At 43.4% G+C, this 19,611-nt stretch overlaps 1 protein-coding gene across 7 annotated transcripts in view; it reads right to left on the bottom strand.

The window, feature by feature from the left end:
- LOC310793748 (ETS-related transcription factor Elf-2-like) overlaps positions 1 to 17,648 on the bottom strand; it is a 29,703-nt gene extending 12,055 nt beyond the window's left edge. For 2 of the 7 annotated variants that reach the window (XM_083655627.1, XM_083655631.1), the window contains exons 1-3: positions 17,391 to 17,648; positions 6,642 to 6,809; positions 6,226 to 6,460 (exon numbers count right to left, since the gene is read on the bottom strand). In XM_083655627.1, coding sequence (XP_083511753.1) covers positions 6,226 to 6,460; positions 6,642 to 6,716 — 310 coding nt within the window. In that variant the 5' untranslated portion in view covers positions 6,717 to 6,809; positions 17,391 to 17,648. Of the gene's footprint in view, positions 1 to 1,298; positions 1,404 to 6,225; positions 6,461 to 6,641; positions 6,810 to 14,206; positions 14,522 to 17,390 lie in introns of those variants that run through there. The other 5 variants (XM_083655632.1, XM_083655633.1, XM_083655630.1 and 2 more) reach the window with 4 other exon arrangements.
- Positions 17,649 to 19,611: the final 1,963 nt, after the last annotated feature.

Below are 19,611 nucleotides of genomic sequence, written 5' to 3'. Positions count from 1 at the left end.
AGAAAATCGGTGTTTACGTTTATCAATAAAAGGAATAAAACCTTCGTGCTTTAACGGCGCCAAGAATAGCAGCGAGTCCGACAAAAAGTAGTGCTGTCGTCTCTTATGACTTCCGTGTTTACACTCATCATCCTTTCCCTCCAGTTCTCTTCGAAGACGCACACAAATCCTCCTGTCAATCAAAGCCCGCCTCACCTGCTATTGGTTCGTTCAGTGCTTCACAGCCCGCCCCCGGTGGGATCTAATTGGCTGCCAGCACACGTCCTAACGCCTCGGGCACGCCATTGGGCTAACGGCTGTGTCAATCAAAGACACACCCCGCCCTTACGCATAACAATGCTTCCGCCATCGAAATGGGCAAAAATACTTAGATAATTGCAATTACACTGGACAGGAAACTATGCGGTGTTTTCAGCAGTCTAATAAACCACCCACATTTACTATACATGTATGAAATTATACAAAACGTGTATTTTCCTGCTCTTTACAATCGAATAAAGCCCCGCTTCAAACAACTCATTTCACAAGGAAGAAAGCAAGACTGCCAGGCCGTCCCACGTTTGGATAGCAGGGTGCAGAAACAGCAGCTACCGTTAGCGAGGAAATAAAAAAAATCGAACCTTGATAATGATGTAAAAGCGCACAACACATGTCGAAATCGCTAAAATATTATATTTAGAGCAATATACGGTACATATATATATACACCGTATATTTTTTTGATCTAGCGATTATTGGATTGTTTTTCAGGGACGATTGTGTTACGAATATTGCTGCACACCTATTTTCAACAAACGGAAGAAACCAAAGCCATCCATGTTGAAATAAATCATGTCAGCAATAATAATATATGGCGTGCCATTTAACAAGGTAGCACAGATTAATGTCGGTAAAAATAAACCCACATGTCCTTCCGACTCAGACAGCGTGGCAAAGACGTAGGAAAGACAACATCTTTACACTTCCTGGTTTCAGAGCCGAACTGTAAACTGTTAAAATGAAATAAGCCGGGGCAAGAAAAATATACGCCAATATGCAAATGACACGTCGTGCAGATGACTAACTATACGTGCACGCTGGCAAACCAAACTCTCGCTTTTAACCTTTTAAACCGGGTGCAAAGAAACCGTGTAGCATCGCCATGCAGGTTGCTACCAAGGTGATCACTTCCTGATTGCCCTCCATTACTTCACCAAACTACTTAGCGGGTAGGGGCGCAGCGGTCGCCGATAAAAACACAGGGGATGCGTTGTCGTTCGCTCCCGACTCGAAGTTACTAATAAATACGGGTAGGTTACCTGCTCTGATGAGCAGATCGAGTTGGTTTGTGGGCCCCTCATGCAGTGAAGTCGCCATGTTCTCCCCTTGGTGCAGATTCACATTGACTTCTCACTGAATTGTATGGGAAGCTACTAGCACAGATCACTCCGCCTCTAAAGGAAATCTCATCAAATTCAACCAGACGCACAACAACAGCGGCAGAGAGGTATCCCTCCGCTGCCAAACAGGAAATCCTTCGCCCTCCCTCCGAGCGCGCGTGCGTAGAGGACGTAAAAAAAAGAAAGCTCTTAAACGCAACCGGGTGAGCGTGCTACATTTAATCCATACAATAATAACTATTTAGACTTTTAGCCTGTCCAATGTATGGAAGATTAATTTACCCACTTTAGCATTGCTCTTTCAAATTATTGGTCATTATCATCACAATATTTCATAAGGACTGTTAAATATATATCTATTTTAAGTAGTATTCAAAAATCTACTCTACTACTAGTTTTTATATAAAGTTGTTTGAGGGATAATTCAAAGTTTAACATTTGGGTGGACATTAAAGTTGTATTTCAATGAAATGAAATGATGTGTTGCATTCCTGTTTCAGGTGGCTCAACACATGACAACTATTACAGGCAGCATATCATTATAAGGTGTTTATTAAATTTGGGTCAGCTAAAATGGATTTTCCATGATGTATGACACTTTCTCCATTTAGACAGTGCTTATGTATAAACGTTACAACATCAATTTCTCTCTCTCTCACACACTCACTCACACACACACACACACACATTTATACTCTATTTTCATACGTAAATAGATGCGTCCATTTCAAACGTTATTATCGTCACTGCCCACATACTTCCATGCATCTTTCACGTTGGTATCATGTTAAGCAATACATTCACCAGTGGGCAGTAGAGAGTCAAATGTATGAGTGTGTGTGTGGTTTTGCTCCATTTCATGCGTATCCGTAAGCTTTCAGATGATGGACTGAAAACGCACAAAATTAACGCAGAGTATGGACAGAAGGCTCTGTCCGTCTCTATCTTTAACGTAGAGTATAATTGGGCCTTAACTGAATGGACAAAAAACATCCAGTAATGTAAACATATTTCCTGATAACTAAGAGGTAGTTTGAATTTTCTTGTTGATAATTGCAAATAGATTCAACTGCAAATTAGAAAGTGCAGGGAACATGGAGTGTGTGAATGAATACAAGCTTTCTAATTTAAATATTATATTGTCCATGTATTTCAGTCATGTGAACTTTGAGCTGGATAGGGCAGTCTCAATAAGGGATTCTGAATACTGAGCCAAACCTTCAATGTTTCATAAGTATTTACTGTGCAAAACTATCCACAAGGTGGCAGTATCTGCCTGGTGGCAGTGTAAGGGCACAGTCTGTCCCATTAGTCTGTCCCAGCAGAATCATTATGCCAAAACGGGATGTCCCATCGCAGCCCAATCATGCATGAAAGTGAAACATGGATAAAGGCAGCAAAATGCCTGAGAGTTGACATAGTATATGAAATTGATTTGTGACCCTTTGAGTGAGATTACTCTGAACTCAAATCTAATGGCTAATGATATACAGGAAAACTTGTATTGCCACATAGAGAGGTTATATAATAGCTGCGACATGAATGAGGACAAGATACATGTGGATTACACAGTCATCATAGTGGCTTACAAGGACATAATGAAAAGCTACTCTTTGAAGGAATTACCAGTGAAAATCCCTATCTACTTTGTCTGTTCTTAAAGGCCTTTAAGGACTGTATGATTCAAACCTTAGGGAGGGTCACTGTTTCCTCTCCCTGGACTGGCTGGGAAAATCTGGGCGGGGAGAATGAATAAGAAATGCCCTCCTCTCCTGCACGGACTGCTGAGGTGCCCTTCTGCATCAATGCCTTCTGCCAGCTAACTGCTCCAGTGGGGCTTTCACAGAAGACTGTGCTTGTTCTGGGCAGTTCCCAGGTGTCTGTGTGTGCAAACGCATGAATATGTAGCATGGCAGTGCTGGCTGGGGGGAAAAAAGATACGTGCTCTCTTTCAGTGAGCAGCCCAAAACAACACACAGCACTCTTCTTCAAGTCATGTTATGCTCATACATATATCATATCACATGTATCATGGCCTGTGTTTGCTGAAGCACATTAGGAGCCTCACATGGCACAGTAGATGCAGAGCCAATTCCTCTCTTTTCAAGATAATGGAGTATGAAACCATAATGATACCACTGGAGAAATGGGGACCTATATTTTCTGCTGTACTGCATCAATAAACAACATACAGTGCAATAGAACAAACAAAACACACTAGGAGGATATGAGAATATGAAGAAAGCATCATGTGAATTCAACGCATATACACAGAATGTGCAAATTATGCATAATGCTCATCTAAACCGGTCTATAGAGAGTCGTCACTGTATGTAGATAACGTAATACAGAATGTGCATATTGGCTCTTCTGATGCAGCTACCACATGTACAGAACAGTGACAGTGTGCGGGGGCGTAGTGCCGACTTGGATACGATCAATTCAATCACAGTGACAACATATCATCACCCTCTTAAAATAATGGCCTACCGGTAAGTCACTTTTTGTCTCTCTTCATGATGCTGGCCACCTCTGGTAAAATGGCCTAAGTCCTTAATTGAAAGGATCATGCTGTTCCTAGCTGGTAGTGCAATGGCCTATGTCAAGCGTGTGACTTAAGTCACACACTTGACATAAAATGCAACTGTAAGTCAGGCCTAAGTCAGTTCTTTTTTGTTGCCTAAGTCACAATGGCATGTTCGTAAATTGGCCTAAGTCATCTAATCAGTCATCTAATCGTTTTATGTTACATCATTTACAGTGTTATTTGTATGTCAATAGTCATCTATTGTCATAACATTTTTTTGTGGAATGATTAATAAATATCCTATATTCTGTATTTGGTTCAGTTTTTTGTTTTCTGAAAAACGTAGTGACGTAGGCCATTATTTTAAGCGGGTGACGATATAGAAGAGCATACATGGTATCAGGAAAATGATTCAAACGGGTGATTGTCATTTTCTACCATATTTGATCCTTGGCATTATGCTAAACTAATTACGAGTCAACAACATCAGTAGCTTGAAAAAGGGTAGAACAGGTTTCTTAGTGACGGAAGTCAAGTTTGCCGTGAGCATTCTGGCTAGTCAGTGGTGTCTGTCTGTGTGTGTTATAGTCTTGCAAAGGCAAAAGCAAGGGCTTTATGTTAACAAGTGAACAGCTGCTGTAGTTAACATGAAGAAGTCAAGGATACTGCTTGCATCACCAGTTGGTCACAACAAGCAAGCATGACTACCGGTACTCTAAAACCAAGTGAGTCCCTTTTCAAACAGACAATAAAAACACTTGACAGAATAACAGTGATCACCATAATGCAATTTATTAAATCTAGATAACTTCTGACATTTTTCAGAGGCTTGACTTTTGATTTTGAAGGTATTGCATGGGCTTGCCCCTCCCCCACTGAGCCAATACATAACCCAAAAAAGTAGCAGCAGCGGCGCAAAACAAGAGCGCTTACCAGAAGGGACTGTGTGTGTAGTGCAATGCCATCACAACATGCTGATATTGTGGAGGGGCTGACAGCCCAAAACACACCAGACGCCTATCCTACGCTGAAGCAACGCCTCGCGGACACGCTTTCATTTCGGCGTCCCTTAACAGGGGAGACCGATCACACCGGCTGCAGCGCGTTGCCTCGCCGAAGCAACGCTGCACGCGTGCTACAGTGATAGTTTCGCCGTCTGACTCTGGTCTATTTTTCACGTGAGCAGTACGCGAGCAGCAAGGCATGAAAGTCAATACAAGTTGTGACTGGCGCGGGGCAAAACAGAGTGCTTCAGGTGTCGATGGCAAGGCTCCTGCTCGACGCTGCTCGACGCTTCCGTGACACGCTGCTTCTGACGTGCTTTTGGTGTGAACCAAGCGTAAAGCGCAAGAGAATCCGTCAACACCATCACAGCAAGGTTGGGCAAACCATCTTCCAAGTCTTTTTGACAACAGACTTTTTGACATACACCCGTTGTTTTTTGCGCCAGCACAATACTAGTCTCTTAAAACAGACGGTTGGCTCTCGCAATTTCTAAATGCTTCCGCCTAAACGTCTGTAATTCGAGTGCGGAAAACGTGGTCAAAACGTTCAGGACGCTCACGACCGGAACACCAGAGCTAGTGTAGCGGCCTTGAAACGACCTAATCTAAAAAAACAAGATGGAAAGAAGTATATTCCTCTACATGTGGGGGAGAGGAGTGGAACAAGATCCATAACGGAATTACAACTGCAAATTCTCTGAGTGGTTTTAACAACCTTCTGAAAAAATTCCTGCTGAGTAAGCTAGAGTAGTGGGCGGAGTCTTTTCTTTTATTTAATCTAGTTTTTTAACATTTGTTGCTTGTATCTCTCGTTTTCCTTTATTCTTAATTGTTCTGTAATTTTATGTAGTAAATTTTATGTAGTGTGTTACTGTATGTTCTGTTTTTAAGACCAGGGACCATGTTGGAAATAAGTGTCCACACTTTTACATGTACATCCCTTGGATTTCGCTGTCTTTTATATCCAAATAAATTCAATCAACCAATCAATCAATCAAGGCACCATACTATAGTATGGCAGTATGTTATTACTGGCATTGTTCTGGACCTTTGATTTTTGTGTAAAATTCACAAATGGACCTTCAATAAAAATAAAAAGCATGATCCTCCCATGCACTACGTTCCTGGTGGAACTCCTCACACATGTATCGGAGGAAGCATGTGCTAGTCTACGGCTCGCCCCAGATTGGCAGAGGGGATGGAGCAATGTCCAGGACAGCAGGGGGAATTGGCCAAGTCCAATTGGGGAGAAAATGGGGGGGGGGGGAATGAGGGGGGAAAGAAAAACATGATAAAAAAAAGGAGTGTGTCTCACCTGTGTCCCCTTGTGTCACCACCTCCTGCTCGTCTCCCACTTCCTGCATCAGGTAGGCCTCGTCGTCAAACACCAGCACCTCGGCCGAGAAACCCTGCTCCTCCTCCCCCACTATGACTGCTGAGTATCCCTCAGCCTCCTCTCCCTCCTGCATCTCATCATAGGCCTCCTCAGCTTCACACTCGCCCTCCACCTCTCCCTCCAGCTCCAGATCCACCTCATACTCTCCCTCCTGCTGCCCAGAGGCACACAGAGGGAGGACGTCATCCAGGAAGATAGAAAAAAGAGTGAAGGGAGAAGAAATTAAAAGAGAAAGGAAGCCGGATTTAGTAGTGAACGAAAGTTTAAGATGTTACTTTTGCTTGCTTGCTTGTGTGTGTGTGTGTGTGTGTGTGTGTGTGTGTGTGTTGCCCCACCTGCTGCGGGTCCTCCACGTCGGTGACATACTCCACCACCGTCCCACCAGTGTCGATCAAAACCACTGAGGTCATGACTCATGCTCCTCTGGGAGCTGTGCTCACTGCCAAGGGCTCACCACAGCGCCTCCACCTCGCGGCCTCTGCCAGTGTGGTGAACAGCGGTCCCTGCAGAGAGGAGAAGACAAAAGACGGCCGATTAACAAAACATTTGTTTTTGGTGATAAACTTTGACACTTGTGTGGCTAGATTTGGTCAAAAAGGAGTTTGATGACAGCGATGAACGCCATAACATGCTGAATCAGCAGGACATGCTAGTGGTTAGAGAGTTTATCCTTCAACCAGACAACCTGGGTTCAAGTCCCTGAGTGGACAGTGTCCCTGTTCAAGGCAATAATCAAGACCAGCTGCAAAAGTGCTGTTGTGTACTGTAGCTCACCCTGCTGTCTGCTGCACCCTAAACACACAGAGAATTCCCTAGGGCCATATGAAATCAGTTTTATTTTATTTTTTATTTTTTTCAAATTCCATTAAATTTTTTCCCAAATTCAGTTTTTTCCATTTTAAGTTTAATTTAGGTGCTATATCGATATTTCTTTGTTTTGTTTTTTGATTACTTGGCTCTCAGACAGCCTCTTCGACATGCTTCTCACAGTGAAAACCAAGTTGTGAGGTGACGTAAGGGTCCCACACAAGAGCGACCCCCCCCCCTCAAAACACCCCAATCGAAAACAGAATTATTTTTCCAGGCCTATTTTACAATTATGAAATAATTTAGGTTACAACAATAATTAGGTCTACTTGTTCTTTTCATAATTAGGCCTTTTTTTATATCAATTTCAGCCAAATTATGGAAAATTATGCAATATTCCATGTTTTACAGTTGATGATTCTGTCAGTTTTTTCTGTTTTGCGGAAATCATGGCCCTAAATTCCCCCATGAAGATTAATAAAGCATCATCAGATCAAATCCAGATTCTTCTTCTTCCCTGTAGGCTCCTAAACTGAGCATTAGCGCTGCAACCACGCGCCAAACGCCAATGTACTCCGGGCAATCACAGACTTCACAGACTCCTCATACAGAGGAAGTCTGTGATTGCAGTTTCTGGAGCAAGTGGGTTTTTACGGGGTGGGGTTGCTGGCCCCACACCACCCACACCACCACCCTAACCCTAATGGCTTTGATGGTGGGAGGAACCCAGAGGAAACCCACATGAACACGGGGAGAACATAATAACCGAACAGAAAGGACCTGGGATGGACCGGGGTTCGAATGCATGACGTTTTTGCTGTGAGGCAACAGTGCTAACCACCGAGTCCAACATCAAATCCAGGGTCTGGTTGCACAAAACACCTTGAGTTAACATTTTACTTAAAAGTCCAAATTAAGGTAAATAAAATAAAATCGGTTGCACAAAACACCTTAGTCTTCTCCTTAAGGTTAAACAGTTTAAGGAAAATTTAAGGACAGGACTTAAGGGTGTTTTGTGCAACCCGATTTTATTTGATGGAAACCTTAACTCGGACTCTATGGAAAATCTTAACTCAAAGTGTTTTGTGCAACTGGTCCCAGATACTTTACCAAAAAGAAAAGCGAGTTTTGGTTAAGCACTGCAAAACAGACATGTCCCAATTCTTTAGAAAGTAAAAGTGACTCTCATCTGGCCCGGGGTGCAGCTTAGTGCCTCCACTCTGCCCCATCTGTCCCAAACTCGAGTCCAAGGCTTTGGTAAAGAAGGCCTCCACCCCTTTCTACTCCCCTCTGGGTTTGGCCTGCAGGAAGTGTCTGGATGCTAATACAGGAAGTTATGGACTGACGGGAAGCCAAGTAATTCACTCGCAGACACGCACGTGCGCACACACACACACTAGGGGTGCTCCAAAAAATCGATTCTGAAAGGATCGCGATTCTTAATGCCACGATTCCTGGATCGATTCCAAACTCCCAAGAATCGATTCTTAAAATCGTTAAAAAAAAAAAAAAAAAATTTTTTTTTTTTACAGTGCACCTGAACGCAACATGCAAGATACCGGCTGAATAAGTGTCCAAATGTTCATGTCATTTGTGTACTGTACTGCCACGGTGCCACCACCTCTTGCACAACTCTGGTTAATGTATTCCCCCCAAAAGTCTACAGATCCCCCCCAGCCTATAAATCCATCTTATCTGAAGAACATAAGGTGGGAATTCCCCCCTAGTTTGCAAAATGAATTTAGGCCCTGACTGTAATACAGAAGTTGAATTTGAAGTTCAGCATTAATACATTTGTCATTTTTTGTCTTATATTTACCTTTGTGTGTTATTGCAATATAAAACTACATAATTGAGAATCGATTCTCGATTCTGGAATCGAGAATCGTTGGAATCGAGAATCGTTGGAATCGAGAATCGATTCTGGAATCGGATCGTGACCCCAGGAATCGGAATCGGATCGGGTAAACCCAGCCCCCAGTGACCTGCTAGGTGAGCAGGTCACGTGGGGGCTGGGTTTACCCAGGCTAGCCTTCTCCCTGAAGGCAGGATCAGAGACAGACAGACAGACAGACAGACAGACAGACAGACACACAGACAGACAGATAGGGAGGCAGGCAGACCCACGCACACACACCGCATGATGGACCAACTACTCGTACTGGTTTAGTAGGCTGACTTTGGTAGTTTAGGGGACTCTTACACTGGACAGTAGAGTACAGTATAGCACATTGTACTCTACAGCTACATACAAAACGAATGCACTCTGCAATCTGCAAGCATTGCATTTCATTTGTGTCCTCCAGAACCCAGAATCTCCAAAAGGACAACTTTCTAAATTGTTTCTCATTGTCAATCATGCAATTTCTTAACATTTTATGTTGTGTATTTGCCCTCATGAAAGGGGAAAAAACAACTTCCTCATCTGATTTATTTTTTGTATTGCCTGGTGCTTAATACTGAAATGTCAACTTTCTTCACGAAATTTCAATTCTTACTTTCAATTTTTATTTTTCATCATACATGGCCCTAATACTCCATCGTAGATCCAATATTTATAAAGAGGTGTGTACATAAATAAATTTGCCATTATGGTATATGAAAGGTTATCCATGGAAGATTACTGTAACAATTAATTCCATTACACAAATCACACAAAATCCCATGACTTTTCCAAACCTTTCAAGGATTTTACTAATTCCATGACTTTTCCAGGACTGGAAAAGAAGATTAGGAAATCCCATGACTTTTCCAGGTTTTCCATGACCATGGGAACCATGTCTATGGCCTGACCACACATCTTCTAACGTTTGTGTAGGAGGACTTGCCAGGAACTCGAACTACTGTATAATTGACAAGTCATCCTGGGCTGTTGTTCAGACATGGTGTCGGCTACGGAGGAACTCCTCTGTTCAATTATTCAATGGCATTCAGCAGACACTCATCTATAAAGAGATATACTCTGACACTTATCTACAGAGTGATACATCTGACACTTATCTATAGAGTGATACACTCTGACACTTATCTACAGAGTGATACACTCTGACACTCATCTACAGAGTGATACACTCTGACACTCATCTATAAAGAGATACACTCTCACACTCATCTATAAAGAGATATACTCTGACACTTATCTATAAAGAGATACACTCTGACACTTATCTATAAAGAGATACACTCTCACACTTATCTATAAAGAGATATACTCTGACACTTATCTATAAAGAGATACACTCTCACACTTATCTATAAAGAGATATACTCTGACACTCATCTATAAAGAGATACACTCTGACACTCATCTACAGAGTGATACATCTGACACTCATCTATAAAGAGATACACTCTGACACTCATCTATAAAGAGATACACTCTGACACTCATCTACAGAGTGATACACTCTGATACTCATCTATAAGTGATACACTCGTCTCTCACACTCATCTATAGAGTGATATACACTCTCTCTATAGAGTGATACACTCTCACACTCATCTATAGAGTGATACACTCTGACACTCATCTATAGAGTGATACACTCTGACACTCATTTATAGAGTGATACACTCTGACACTCATCTATAGAGTGATACACTCTTGACACTCATCTATAGAGTGATACACTCTGCTTTGATGGCATACAGCAGACACTCATCTATAGAGTGATACTCTGACACTCATCTATAGAGTGATACACTCTCACACTCATCTATAGAGTGATACACTCTGACACTCATCTATAGAGTGATACACTCTGACACTCATCTATAGTGATACACTCTTGACACTCATCTATAGAGTGATACACTCTGCTTTGATGGCATACAGCAGACACTAATCTATAGAGTGATACACTCTGCTTTGATGGGAAGAGGTTCATGCAGAGAGTAATATACAGTATATCCACCCACATCCAGAGCTCACAGAGACATCAAGGCACCCGCATGACATACACACTCACTTGTTGAGCAGTGAACCATCACCACACCGTCAGTTGAGAAGCAGACTACACCAAAAACAAAACTCCACATATTTCCAAACTGCTGCACAGCTCCACAGTTTCAGCTGCCGTCAAACTGTCTGCGGCTGCTTCTGGAGTGCCACTGTGTGCAATTGAGGCTCGACGGAGACCCCAAGCTGCACTAAACAGTCCAGTACTGTACTGTTCTGAGTGTTCTGAGTTTTTCCCCCCTGAGTTGTGCTCGACCAGTAGGGCAAATCCACACTTAGTTGGCTCAATCCCAAACCATCCCCTACCGCAGTCGCACTACCAAGTGTCACTCTGAATCAAGTTACACTCGCAGCAGCTGTGAAGGTGCCTTCGGAGGGAGAGGAATCGGAGGATAGAAATTAATTTACAGACTTGGGGCGCCAAATTTGACACTACTTGTTGGTAGCCTCTGTCTGTACCGTAACGTTAACGAGTCTGCAAAAAAACAGCGAGTTTGACAGTTGTAAACAAACGTTATTAGCTAGCTAACACTACATAAAACAAACACAGAAGAAAGGCTAGATACGTCGGACAAGCATGTTTACCAACCGTTTGAACATTTAAATTGAAAGTAGTCGGCCGAAAACAACGAGAGTTTGACAGCATTTATTTGACAACACGCAAATTTAAACCTGCCGCCTTCCCGAAGTGGTACCCGGAAGTAAATGTTGTTTACATGGTGACGTCACGGTGATTTGGTCTATAGTGGAAGAGTTGGAAGCAGTCATCACCATGGCGACCGATAGACGGCTGTTTTGACGTTCTACATTTTACGAAAGGGGAGAACAGTTTGCAACCGTCACTGTAAACACATAACATCTAAAACCATGAGAATGAAATGTCAAATCTTGGCTATTTTTGTTTGCGTGCATAAAGGCATTTATGGGGTTGCTACAAGTCAATCGACCTTAGGGGAAAGGTGCTAGCCGATGTTCGAGTCTATATCGGAGGGTTGAAAGTCCACTTACACTCCCGCTAATTCTGCAGGACATCAAGTCACAGAACGCCACCTTACTTTCTACAGTCAAACTAAACTAACTCCCTCCGATCCATCCACTTCCTCCTTCCAGTGAGCTTCCTATGAATATTTATATTTCACAATTCATCTCTTATGGCATGCCCTCCATCTCCTATCTGGCACAAAAACAGGCACAAAAAAAAGACAGTTGTAGCCTGTGTGTGTTTTGTGTGTCACGTCACTTTTTCACCACAGCCAATGCATTAGCTAGTATCCTTGCTGAACATGAGGCCTAAAATAGACCTTCCTATTGTGTGTTTTTTTCAGCCTACATGTAGGCTATTAGGCATAATCAGAGAGAAATGTATTAATTTATCGCTGACTCTGATGATTGTTTGTCGGGCAAGTTCCTCCTCTCCTTCTCATTGTGTTCTCTCCCTATTTCTTCCTCACTTTCTACCTTCCACAATGATGGGAACATGTATGCTTGCACACACACTATTGTCTGACCTTCCAACAGTTGATATTCCTATTCCATGGAGAGTTCAGAAATGGGTCAGTGACACACACACACACACACACACACACACACACACACACACACACACACACACACAGTTGAGGATCTGAAACAGGACTTGCAAGTTCCATTCAAACGGGCATTACAGGATCTGCAAGAATGTGGCTGCCATGTCACCAGTCACACCTAAACCACATGTGGCTGCCATGTCACCAGTCACACCTAAACCACATGTGGCTGCCATGTCACCAGTCACACCTAAACCACATGTGGCTGCCATGTCACCAGTCACACCTAAACCACATGTGGCTGCCATGTCACCAGTCACACCTAAACCACATGTGGCTGCCATGTCACCAGTCACACCTAAACCACATGTGGCTGCCATGTCACCACAGTCACATCTAAACCACATGTGGCTGCCATGTCACCAGTCACACCTAAACCACATGTGGCTGCCATGTCACCAGTCACACCTAAACCACATGTGGCTGCCATGTCACCAGTCACACCTAAACCACATGTGGCTGCCATGTCACCAGTCACACCTAAACCACATGTGGCTGCCATGTCACCAGTCACACCTAAACCACATGTGGCTGCCATGTCACCAGTCACACCTAAACCACATGTGGCTGCCATGTCACCAGTCACACCTAAACCACATGTGGCTGCCATGTCACCAGTCACACCTAAACCACATGTGGCTGCCATGTCACCACAGTCACATCTAAACCACATGTGGCTGCCATGTCACCAGTCACACCTAAACCACATGTGGCTGCCATGTCACCAGTCACACCTAAACCACATGTGGCTGCCATGTCACCAGTCACACCTAAACCACATGTGGCTGCCATGTCACCACAGTCACATCTAAACCACATGTGGCTGTCATGTCACCAGTCACACCTAAACCACATGTGGCTGCCATGTCACCAGTCACACCTAAACCACATGCGGCTGCCATGTCACCAGTCACACCTAAACCAAGTCCAAACTAGACTAAGCGGCCATTTACACCTGGCGTTAACATGCGTTTTCTGCAATCTGATTGCAGAAATGGTTGTCCTCTCAATCCGCATAAAGTTGCTGTATCCAGATTGAGAGGACACATTGCATTTACACTTGTGTTCAATGTGTACACAATGCATCCCTGACCACCTCCGGAGGTGGTTTGGCCGATCAGATTGCAATCCTTCTTCAATGCGTTTTGGGGGTGTTTACACCTGGCATTTCAAGTGATAAAACACAATCTGATTGCAATCTGATCACAGAAAACCCATGTTAGCGCCAGGTGTAAATGGCCTATATTATGTTGAACAAAGGCTTTCATTCAAACACTGCCAGTGCCAGCATGTGCATGTGATTTCCCTTTGCACGGTCCAAGCGAAAGAATGGATCATTGCTAGAAACAAGACAGCAGTTGATGTGACCCTTGCACTTTGTTCTTTTAGTTATAACAATAATGAATTAGCTCCTACTGCAGCGCTACAGCGCTCACTGAAAGTCATACTGGATAAGAGTCACTAAATATCTCCAAATGTACATGTGAATTAAATCAGTAAAGCATGTCAGAAACAGGCAAATAAACGTGTACTTTTAACTTTGTATTACCGGGGTGAAAGCAGAGGGGGAGCTCGACTCCATTAGTCCGACTGACGAGTCAATCAGAAAGTCTTTAATCTGCAGATTAATTCTGACAGTCCAACTTTCCCACCATGAAATCCCAATGAATGGACACATTCCAACAAGGGAGAGAAGAATCCAAACTGGTGTCGCACAGGAGTCCATGATACTCACAGAGTAGGCATCTACACTCCGCTGCCGTTTGAAAAGATCCACAAAAAGTGGAGGACGAGAATGAAGGAATGAGAGAAGTGTTCCTCCATCTCTCTCTCCGTCTGTCTCTCTCTCCCCTTCTGTCTGACATCCCACTTGACTTGTGTCGCCTTGCTTTCCAGCCATCCATCCTCCTCTTCTCTCTGCCTGCACGCTTACAGCCTGCCTGTTCCATGCAGTGGAAGGAACCTCTCAGAGCGACTCAGCACTTCTCAGCCCGAGCCCTGCCCCCGGATCACATGACCAGGGTGGAACGAACGCACACACACACACACACACACACACACACACAGACATCACATGATCTTTCAACAACAGAGCTTTTGTTCCAAGTAACTGGGGCTGCTAACGATACAACGCCCTGCCTTGTGCCCTGCCCTTTTAACACACACACACACACACACACACACACACACACACACACACACGACACGTAAATACACAGCAAGTATGACCTCAGGTTCTATTTGACCCTCACCCTCCCCCTCCCTTCACTCACACACACACACACACACACACACACACACACACACACACAAACACGGCTGCGCCTCAGTTTCATCTAGTCAAGTTATGACTTTTTGCATTTACACTGTCAGGTTCAGGCTCTCATCATTCAAAGAGGAGTACAGTGAAGCCTTCTGTGCATTGCCAGATCACAGCCCCCAGGCATCTAATACGATCCTATATCCTAAATATAGATATGACTCATTTTGGCAATCACCCTCCAGGTGAGTGCGTCCCCTTCCACCACACACACACACACACACACACACACACACACACACACACACACACACACACACACACACACACACACACACACACACACACACACACAGACTCTACACCTGTCCCACTGCTTGACATCCATGGTTTGCTTTTATTAGCAATCCCCCACCTCTCCTGTTCCCCATCATCCCCCATCCATCCAGTCGCCATGGTAACCCAACCCTGGCGCTTGGTGTGTGTGTGTGTGTGTGTGTGTGTGTGTGTGTGTGTTTGCCTGCCCTACAGCCCCTCTCTCATCAGCTCCAACACAAAACATTCAAGCAGCGCTGCAGACTGGCCAACAGCAAAGCTTCAGGGCAGCGTTCAACTGGTGCGCTCACTGTTGCTTAGACCAGAGGAGACATGGGCTGGGCAAGCGGCAAGCTGGTGAATCATTTACCAGCACAAAGCACTAACGGTCCAATGCAAAATACAGCAAAGGGGAGGAGGCACTGGCAGCGGGTTGAGGCACTGGCAGCAGGTTGAGAGCGCCTGGCACATGATGCCAACTCTTACATACATTTGTCACTTTATTATCACCGTCCACCACATGAACTCAATTAAGGTCCCATCCACGGTGGGGATTTCGTCATTTTAGGGGCAGGGCCATCGGGCCTTCAGCGTTTAGGGCACAAGACCACATGCCAGGGCAGAAAGGCGATTGCTCTATTATTGACACTGTGAAGAGCGATTTAAAAAATAATAATAATAAAAAAATAGCCAATTACACATCCTTTGCATAGGGCAGGCTACATTAAACTGAGACCACTGATTATTTTAAAGCAACTGACAGTAGCAGGCTGGTAGCAGGGCACTGCCAAGGTGGCCTTAGGGATCAGGATCACAGGGCATCACGGCCAGAGGGAGGGGCAACGGTGGCCATGGCCTCCATGTAAATCCCACCCTGGTGCCATCCTGTGTAAAACAAGATGTCCTTGCTTCTTTGATTATAAAAAGGACTTGGGTGTGCTATAGACACATCATGGAAGGTTCAAAACACATGGCCCCCAGATGAAGCCACACCAGCCATGTAAGGAAAAAGTGCCTCCAAACGAGTCGTTTTGACTTCTGTGACTTTATGACATCACAAAGTAACACTAACTTAATTTGCCCGCTCACAGCGCCACCCCGCCAACTGAATGTGGAAGAGCAAACCTTGTTGTCTGTAGCATAGCTGTGCTGTGTAGAATGGAAACATTTACAGAAAACAATTACCTGCACCGAAGATGGATCTATCCCAAAAGATCGTCTTATCTTATCAAAACAGTGCGTAGTTAATGAGGGGAGAGACAGAGCACATAGAGAAGACCCACAGAGGCTGGATTTGAATTGTTGTTTTTTTGCAACATAATTCATAACCTTGTTTTAAAGACCCCTGAGACATGCTTTATACAGTTAAAATAGCATGATATGGGACCTTTCAGGGTCCATTATGGGTGCCAGACAGGCAGCAGGGTGAAGGAAGCAGGTTCTAACAGCAGTCTTTTTTCTAGATGAAACTTTGAACAAGCAACGAGATATAGCTATAGTATTACCAGATTAAGCTGGCATGGCATCAGTGGCAGTGTCCTAGCTGGCACTAGTTTATATGTACATGCTGTGTTCTACAAAGTGTGTTGAAGCTAGTTTAGTTTGATTAGGTTAGTAACTAGCTACTTCATACAGAGAGGCAGGGTCTTGTGAACGGTCTTGCTAGTACAGGGATCCACATCCACCCCTGCCTGCAGTCACTCAGCAGTTGCTTGTTTGTATTGGTTACGAATGGAAAGCAAGATTATGTCAGGCATGCACACTACAGCAAGCCAGAAAGGGACCTTACTGTTGCAATAATACCTTTGATCTTTAATGCAGCGAGCCTGACCAATGAATTATTAGCCAGGCAGCTATCTCGTAAATAATGTAACGTTAGTTAACCTAACTAGCAGGCTATGAATCTTTCTGCAAAACCCAAACCAAATGCACAAAAAGCACCAAATCCACAATGTATTGAGTGCACATTGTTCAAAAGCAGCAATCTGGCTAGAAATAGATTGTTTTGCCTGCTAACTCCCGTCAGCATGAGCGGAATAATATGGCAACTGACATCAACCAAACTTAGCTAATGTTAGCTAACGTTAGCTGAATTAGCTGTTTGAGCTGTCAGAAGAAGGCAGCAGAACGTTGGCTAACGTTTGTTAGATCAGCTCACCTGACCTTACACCTTGGAAGTCTTCTTCTTGCTCGGTGATGCTGGATGAATGCGTTTTCAGACAAGTTGAGCTTAGTGCGCTGTCACTGTGTGTGACATCCAGTTTGAAAGCTCTCCTCTCCGGACGGGCTTCGATCCTGCTGTCTCCTGTCAAGCTGAAGCTAAGGCTAGCTCTTCCAATGCTATCGTTACTGTAGCTGTTTGTTTGTCTCCGTGATGCCCCGAAACCACCAGACAGACGATACAGTTCTTTGTATGGGACAATGGATACAGCTGGTAAAGAGGGGCTGTCCCTCCATTAATGGAGGTCAAAGCCTGTTGTCAGTTCACTTGCTTGTTCTCGCGAATGACACTCGTGACGTCACGTCGTAGAATAATAAACCATAAATCCTCTTTGGACTAAACTTCCCCTCTTTTTCTTTGGCCGAGTTTTGGAAACACGTTTATCCCTTTGTTTGACTTAATCTCTACTCCATAAACTATAACCAAACATGTGTGGCTACAAGTATAGTTGATTATGTTCTATTCATTTTCTTGCTCTGTCTTAATTATACCAGTGATGAACACAACTCTCCTAAAGAGCTAATAACCAGAATGTTAGCCAACAGATCAAAATAAAGTATTTGTCTCCACCAAGTGGTCAATAAACTAATCTGACATTCACCAGCACCGTGCAACAGCGCTTATACAGATACGTATAAACGTTAGGGCTATCATGTTGATAGTGACCATTGGTTGAGCAGAAGAGAATGCAGCAAAACTGATGTCAACTGTTATCTATATATATCTCTTTATTTGTAGGCCTAGTGCACAAAGATATTTGAAATTAACTCGGCTACCGATCGGGGGGTACTGAAGTATAATTCATTTTTCCTCTCCAACTAATAATAATATAATTATTTTAATGTCTGGAGGGGCTGTTTAAGTTCTGTTTAAGTAGACATAATGTAACTGGACTCCACCATTCTACAGTAGGCAGGTATCTGCTGCATCCAGCACTATCTGTAGTTATTCTGTATGTTTCATATTTTACTGTAATTTGATTGTTCAGGTTTTTAATTGCGTCACACTATTGTGAAATCAAACACACCCCAGATATATAGTTCATGTTTTATGAATGGTTAATTTGAGAGTATCACAATGAAACTAAACGATGCAAGCACTGTCTGTCCCTGTGCCTCCAAACCCTCTCTTTGGCAAATACGGACTGATTATAATGCCATTCCTACACACACACACCCACACACACACACACACACACACACACACACACACACACACACACACACACACACACAGACACAGACACAGACACAGACACACACACACACACACACACACACACACACACACACACACACACACACACACACACACACACACACACGACTGTAGAAGTGTGACTGTAGAAGTGTGACCTGTCTCTCTCTCATCTCTGATGTTGGTCTTCCAGCTGCTGAGCAGGCAAACTGTAGATTTAGGAGTGCCAGTTATGATTTGTTCAGGCTGTTATGCCTCCCAGATCTTTGTGTGTAGACCTGCAGAAACAGGCTGAAAAGGGAGATTCCAATGTGTGTTCTTTCTTGCCTATACTTCATGGTACATTGCAGAGGTGTGTAAAGCCAGTGACAAGATTTAAGTTGCATTCCCCACCCCCAATGATATTAGCTCAATGTTATTCTACATTAAACCGACTAAAGATATTGAACAATGAAGAAAATTACATTCTTCCTAAAGTAGCCTTTTTTGGTTTCATATATTTATAACAAAGTTGATTAACTTTGACTACAATAAACCAAATCCTTTGTTTAAAAACAACCGTCTATTGTGTTGAAAAGAGTATCCACAGGACCCTTTTATTGGATTATTCTTTATTTTTTGCTTTAATCAAAAACTCTAACACAAGATTAGGGTAATTACAAAAACTAACCACTTCCATTCTAACAATTCACCGCCTATCAAGAAACTTAGGTTACATTCAACTGGTCATGAAAAGCTTTGCAATAGTGGCACCTGGAGGAAGTGAAAGATAATGGGAATATATTTCATACTGATACATTTCCACAGGGATAAACAGCAGGAAGTGCAACAATCCAAAACCTTACAAAGATGTCCTCCTGCTGTAATAAACAACATGGACAGAAACAGGAACAGAAAGAGAACAGAAACATTAAAGCATTATAGATTCAAGAAAGGAGACAATCATTCAACCCATAAGTAA

Source organism: Poromitra crassiceps (assembly GCF_964638095.1).
Source record: "Poromitra crassiceps genome assembly, chromosome: 19".
In the NCBI taxonomy this organism is placed as follows: domain Eukaryota; kingdom Metazoa; phylum Chordata; class Actinopteri; order Beryciformes; family Melamphaidae; genus Poromitra; species Poromitra crassiceps.
This window is presented reverse-complemented; position numbering and strand designations above follow the sequence as displayed.